Source organism: Tamandua tetradactyla, chromosome 4, assembly GCF_023851605.1.
Source record: "Tamandua tetradactyla isolate mTamTet1 chromosome 4, mTamTet1.pri, whole genome shotgun sequence".
NCBI classification, from domain to species: domain Eukaryota; kingdom Metazoa; phylum Chordata; class Mammalia; order Pilosa; family Myrmecophagidae; genus Tamandua; species Tamandua tetradactyla.
Genome location: NC_135330.1, coordinates 166,244,018 through 166,251,070, shown reverse-complemented (window position 1 = coordinate 166,251,070; position 7,053 = coordinate 166,244,018). Strand labels below are relative to the sequence as shown.

At 34.2% G+C, this 7,053-nt stretch overlaps 1 protein-coding gene across 1 annotated transcript in view; it reads right to left on the bottom strand.

Annotated features, from left to right (window-relative positions):
* Positions 1-2,366: 2,366 nt before the first annotated feature.
* The window catches only part of RAP2A (RAP2A, member of RAS oncogene family), a 37,428-nt gene continuing 32,741 nt past the window's right edge, over positions 2,367-7,053 (bottom strand). Inside the window, exon 2 of the mRNA XM_077158552.1 lies at positions 2,367-6,222. Coding sequence (XP_077014667.1) covers positions 5,985-6,222 — 238 coding nt within the window. The 3' untranslated portion in view covers positions 2,367-5,984. The remainder of the gene's footprint in view (positions 6,223-7,053) is intronic.

Below are 7,053 nucleotides of genomic sequence, written 5' to 3'. Positions count from 1 at the left end.
AGTTTGTAGATTATGGAACTTTATTCAGGACGGCAAAGTTTTGCTGCAGCAGGAAGCCAGATCACTTGCAAAAACAGAAGTAGCATCAGGCTTCCAGGGTGGCAAATGATCTTCATGACATAAAAAGGAAGTCAGCTTGACTCCTATTGATTGGACGAGGGTTTGTCCATATTATAGGGGAGGGGTTCGGGTAGGTAGGCTTTATTTTGCATTGGGCAAAACTGGCTTGAGTGACTATCTGGGTTGGCTGCTGTGGTGGGGATTTTAAATTTCAAAGGGTATCAAGAGGAAATTCAGAGGGTGTTCAGAGGAAGCAGGGTATAGGTCTTTTTGTCTCTGAGGGGTCCCCAGAGCTTTCTCTGTATAATCCCACTATCTGGTCTTTTTTAAAGGTAAAAAAGTAAATTATATCTGAAATAGTTGTAATAATTATTTTGTAATTATTTATGTAAAATTGTAATAATAAAACAAATGTCTGGCACTTTAGGATCTTTGAAATGGAAGCGCTTATAAAAATTCCCACAAATCAAGCAAGTATCATTTATTCTTTCAGTTTCTTTTCCTCCTAATTCATGCATACTATGATGGTTAAGTTCATGTGTCTATTTGGCCAGGTTATGGTGTCTGGTTCTTTAGTCTAGCAAGCAGTGGCCCAAGTATTACTGTGAGGATATTTCATGGATTTAAATAATCGGTAACTGATTGCATCCATGGCCGATTACATCTACACTCAACTGAGGCAACTGCCTTCAACAATGTGAAGTCTTATCCAGTCAACAGGAGGCTTTAAAAGGAGAAGTGTTGATTTCAGAAGTCAGGAGGGAGAATTTCCATCTCTACTTCAGCCAGCCAGCGTCTCCTGGGGAAGCCATCAAAAATCGTTATTGGAGTTCCCAGCACGCAGCCTGCCCTAGGGAATTTGGACTTGCCCATCCCTACCCATACCCACAGTAGGGTGTGGCTATATGTATAAAATAAATATTCTGTTTTTATAGAGAGCCCTGACTAAAATACATGATTTTTGTATTTACTCTTTCATGCAGATGGTTCTGTGCCTCTTAACTCTGCTAATAAAGCTTGGAGGACTGTCAGAATCCTTAGACGGGAGCATGGAGACTATAGTTCTAAAGAAATTTAAAAAGAAACAACATATCAACCTACCTCTTAAAACCCAGTACTTTAATGAAAAGAAACAAAAACAAAAACATATCAAAGACCATGTAGTTCATATGGAAAAATTTTAAACCTCTTTATTCATTTAACCAGTGAAGTGTCACTAAATTTTATTAGCACTCTATGACAATTAGGTCTTTTTAAATTAAGTAACAAGTAAGAGAACAGCAGCTTTTTTAGGGAGTTTGCAACAATTTTCTCTGCTTCTTAGGTTCCAGAGATCAAGATGGAGTTTGTTTTTACTTGTTTCCAAATTGAGTGGTATTATCTTATTCCTTCAGTTATTTATATTTTCATTCATGGGCTTTTACAATTAACCAAACAGAACATCTAAAGAATTTCAAAATATTATATTCCAGCCACAAAGAAATTCTCTCAATTGAAGTTTAAATTTTATAGGTTTAAATACTTTACAAACACTTCAAATGGGATTATGAAGTTAACCACCCACTATTTTTTGTACTAAAATATAAGCACATTTTCCTTTAACTATCTGAGATTCTGCTTACAGTGCCTCTGTTATATTCATTCAAATTATTCTTATATTCTAAAACAATGAAGCTTCTAAACTGGTGGAATACTGCCAGGGTTTTTCAACAGTTTGAAGGCAACATAACCAAAAGGCATAGTTTAAAATGGCTTAGGGGATGAATGGGTTTGTTATCAGAGCAGCTGAAGGCTGTGTATAGCAGCATTTGTCAACATTCACTGGAATCCATATAGACAAGCAGTCCCTACAGCCCTACGGAGAACAACTTCCAACTCCTGGCATCTTAAGATCCACATGACATGAAAACTAAAAAGCAGCTCTAAGCCATCATTAGAAGGACAATGATACATTTTAGTGATATTGGCAGGACCATAAAGCAACTTCTAATTAATGTTAATTATCTAGAACAATTCTGTTAACATTAGCATAGGACTTCAGATTAGCCAGCTAGCTTTCATCAGAAATATAAAATATCATTTTTGGAAATGTTTATATTTACAATTACTGTTTTTTAAAGCTTTCCTCTGTTATTTTTATTTTCAAAGGGTATAAAATTATCTACAAACCTGACTTTTTATATGCTGAGTTCAACTTAATTCAGCTTAAGTATTTCTGAATGAAAAGTACTAAATTTGCTTTATATGGCAAATTCTAGTTATTGTGTATGTATAACATAAATTTCACTCACAAACGTGTATAAAACAAACAAAAAATCCAAAGGAAATTTCATTAAATAAATTTATTTGTTAAAATAATTTAACTCCAAATACAACTGTTGAATTTGCATTGAGTTATAACTACAATACATGTTTTAATTGAAATGTCAATGTTTAACAATTGACATTGTTACAAAACAATAAACTGTTGTTCAATTTTAAATGGTCAGTTGTATTAGAGCTCAACAATTAACTGTGAACTATATTTATCTCTGGGAAACCCCAAATCAATAATGATAAGTCTGTTTCCAAAACCCACTGCAGTCATTCTTGAAACCCTGATCAAGATTTAATAGATGCACAATGACATGTCTAAAAAAAAAACAAGAAAGATTTCCATAATCTTAAACATTTGAAACATTTGATTGGCTAAGAAGACACAGTTAAAGCTTACTCAGTGCTAACACAGGACACTGGTAAGAACAAAATAACTCATCAACAAAAACCTACCATCACCAACAAACAAACTAAACAAAACATTTTCATATTCATACATGTACGGAAAACATTCATACTTGAAAACCCTTGAGAACATACAGCAGACATCCTTAGGCAACATTTCTTTATACTGAAAAGCATTATCAGTAGTTTTATCACAGAAAAGTGATGGCCACGGTAGCAACTGGAGTCAAAAATTCATTTCTATTTCTACAAACCAAAGGAGAAAATCTTCAAAGCACCTTTCAATATTTAAGAAAGATTTAATATAACACTTTTGATTAGATGCTGGCTGGTTTTATGTAAAGTGACCAAAATGAAAGGCATCAATTACCATCACTATCACAGCTTAAAAGAATAAGAAAATTGCATGTTAAAAGGAAAAAACTTTAAAAAATGTTGCCTTTGTTTAAAGTAAAAACCAAAACAAAACCCTATCATAATAGCTAAAGAAAAAGTGGGTCTTTGGATCAAACTATAATAATTTTAAGGCATGTTAGAAAAACTTTCACTTACATAGTTGCTAGTCTGATCAGGGCACAGGGCATAAATAGTGACCCAAAGTCACCAACTTTCCTCTGTAGCCACTATTATTTCATGTGCCAACAACTTTAATCTTCCTGTTCTTAAGCTTTTTATAACATCTCAATAAACACATTTCACTCATTCAAGCTAGATTATATTCATACCAGATGAAAATACCGATAATAAGAGCACAAAAGGATTTATACTTTTTGGATGTCTTGTGAGGCCTTGTTACTAAACATGTAGGGCTTTGTGGAAGAAACGATCAGGTAGCCAAATCAGCTATGATTAATGTCTTTACATTAAAAGCCCACCTTATTGTTCCAATACAAACTATTTTTTTTTTACCTAAAACTTACTAAAATTTTAGATATTCTTTCCTGCCTTATATTTTGCCATACCTTCATCTTATTTTACTTATTTTTAATGTCTGCATAGCAATCATAACATAAATCTGTATGATCTTTATATTTGTTTCTAATATGCACTTTTAGCTGTCAGAAATTGCTTTTAAATATGGAATTTTAAAAAATAGAATCATTCTGAGAAGTTAGAGGCTAATGTTCAACCAATTCACTAATAGCTCTAACTTCAGTAGATAAATCATACTTCTTGAATCTTTGATTTCTTTACAGGTTTGAGTCAAATTGTTTTTTATATATAAGTGAACTTAGTTTCAATAAAATTGGTTAAAACTTTTTGCTCTATAAACAAGGTGCTTCAACTAATTGGGAATTATAAAAACTGTATTGAGGACTGTAAATACTCACAATTGAAATGTTTTTGACAACCATGGCCTGGTGTTACCTACATATCTCTTTAGTTTTCTCATCCATGAAAAGTACTAGCTAACCGTTTTTTCCCCTCCTCTAAGCTTGATGCCAATTACTAAACACCTAGGTGGCTAGAAATGATTTCAATGATGTATGAAAAACACTTATACAGTTTAAAAGAAAAAAACCCAAATGTTTTTGATACACTATATTCTGAAGTACAGATTTTCAGTAGAGGCAATGATTTCTGACTTGTGCCAAATTCTTAGGAACAATAAAAACACATGCCCACCTAAACATACATTCTTCTCTCAGTTACATACGTAAGACTAGAGGTCACTGCACAAGACTGAAACCAATAAAATGTGGCGTGTTATGGAGATCATAGGCTCAGTGATAATGCAGTTCTGAAGGCCAAATTTATCTCTAGAGGTCCAGCTCAAGAAATCTCTTCATCATTTATGACTCTGAAGTTAGTTGAAAACCCTTCTATACTCAATTGTAAAACTTATGAAAAGGTATTTCTTGTGCCATTAGTCATGCAAATGGTAAATACTGCACGGCTATGAAAACTGAAAATGTAAGAGCTTGAGCACCTTTTCAAAATAAAATATTCACTCTAGCTTTATGTGCCACTTCAGTAATCAGGGCAAAATTCTTATAAGAAAACCTTTATATAATTCTCCAGGAAAATTAAAGATAAAAGGCTTTTTGTCCTTTACCTTCCACTCTATAATTTATGTTCTACTTTTAAACCCAAATTATTTCACATGGTAATTCAACTTCTAAAAAACTTGCAATAAAGCTCTGCTATAGCAAACTTGATTTTGAAAGCAGGCTAGCCAAGAATAACGCCACAACCGTAGCCCTTAAAGGCAAGAAGGAATTTGCTGCTTTGACAAATGTAAAAATGCAAGATATTTTACTGTCCTGTGAGATTTCTGCAAACGGAAACATCTGGATGCAACATGGCTTCATTTTCCTTACATGATGGTACTAGTTAATTTACTAGAACGCCTCTTGTTAGTAAGGCTAGGAAATTTCTTTTCATCACAGTTGCTTCCTTCTTGTTTAGAGAAGTAATAAAGACCTTCCCTGCTTGGTTAACAGAGGGGGAGTTTGGGGTTTTAATTATGATCAAACCCTTGTGAGAGCCTCTGTTTTCTGTGGCAAAGCAGGTGATTTAACATATTCTACAACCAGATTGTATTTTTACACAACCTGTTTTGATTTTTTTCTCTATCAAGGAATGATGCATGAGTTAGTTCCGCATCACAAATTAGGGTAACATCTACAATTAAGCATCAGTTTTGAAAAACAGACGTGTCAGCTAAGCAAAGACTCTCTCCCTGGAATCCTCTTGGCAGGTCAGCTGCTGTTACCTTACTTGCCAGCATAACAGGTTAGAAGCACTATCTCAATTCCTGAAAACTCAGTACTCACATAGGAAAATACGACTCCGTTACTTATTTCTTTTAATGAAGAAAAAAATATCTTAGTTGTCAATGATCATAGTAATTCTTCCGGTTTTTCCCTCAAGGTTATTTTTAATTTATGCAACAGTTGCTTCTGTCAACTCAGCGACAATGCCATCATAACTTTCAAATGAGATCACCCTGTAGATCAATTGGCTATGCCCTAAAGTTGCAGGTGTATAAAGGAGACTGAGGACAATGGTGAAAGCTGTAGCTGGAACCCAAATGGTACTCAGAGATATCAATTGACAACCACTGCTCAATTCTGAATAAGGGGTGCTATTATCACTGTAGATTTACACCGCACATCCTGCAAACTCCACAGTAGAGTAGGTGAGGCTTGTATCGCCTACGATATCGGGAAAGTCCTGTCCAGGATAGCCATATTCGAATGCTATTGTATGTTACATGCAGAACAGCATGGATCATCTTTGTCAGGCTGCGCAGCATAGTTCATTTGCCTCACAATTTCTGCAAAGAGTTCGTCCACCATTGTTTTACTCTTAGCAGAAGTCTCCATAAAGGGGCAGCCCCACTCCTCAGCGAGAGCTCTGCCTTCATTGGATGATACTTCTCTCTCACTTTCCAGGTCCACTTTGTTCCCAACCAAGATTACTGGCACTTTCTCATACCTACAAGGAAATAAGCAAAACACACATATATAGTAAACATCAGTACAAAGCTAAAATTGTAAAATATATTTTTTTATCTTTCTCTATATTCCATTCTAAATATTCTCTTCAGTTACATGAAAAATTATTTGCTACATTTGACTTGACACCAACCCAGTAGCACTTAGAGGCTGCTTTCTTAGTAGGCCAGTAATGGCTTTCAAAATGATGCTTAATCAATTATACATCCTTTAAAGTCAATTTATCTTTCTAGATATACTGGGAAATGATTCCTAGAATCTCAGAATAAATCCTTTTAGATGGTTTAATTTAACTTTCCTTTTTTCTTTCTGAAATGCTTACTTAAAATTTCATGGTTCATCATATAATAGCTCGTCTACGTAAATAAAAAACGTATAATTTTCAGTATTTTAATACGCTTTATAAGCATACAAAACCAATAATGTTCTAACAGTTCCTAAATGAAGAAAAGGCTCCTAGAAATCATTAGGATAGAAACCATCAAATACAACTACGCTCTATTCTTTTATAAAATTGCTATGGATTAGCCAGTTAAGAGAGAAACAACTGTGGTTTCCATCAGCCTGGTAAGCATTTAGCATTTCAATCATTAGCTTTATTTAATCTTCTCTCTTCTCCTTCTTACCCAGGAGAGGTTAAGAAGTAACCTGAGTAAAAATGCTTGGGAAAAAGCTAAACTAATATAGCAAATAATTGACAAGAAGAGAATAAAGAATAAAAAAGGCTTTGGAATTATTTTGGACTCTGGAGATGATTTTCTTCTCCAATGGTCACTCCATAAGACACATGGTATGGCAGATCATAGTGTGA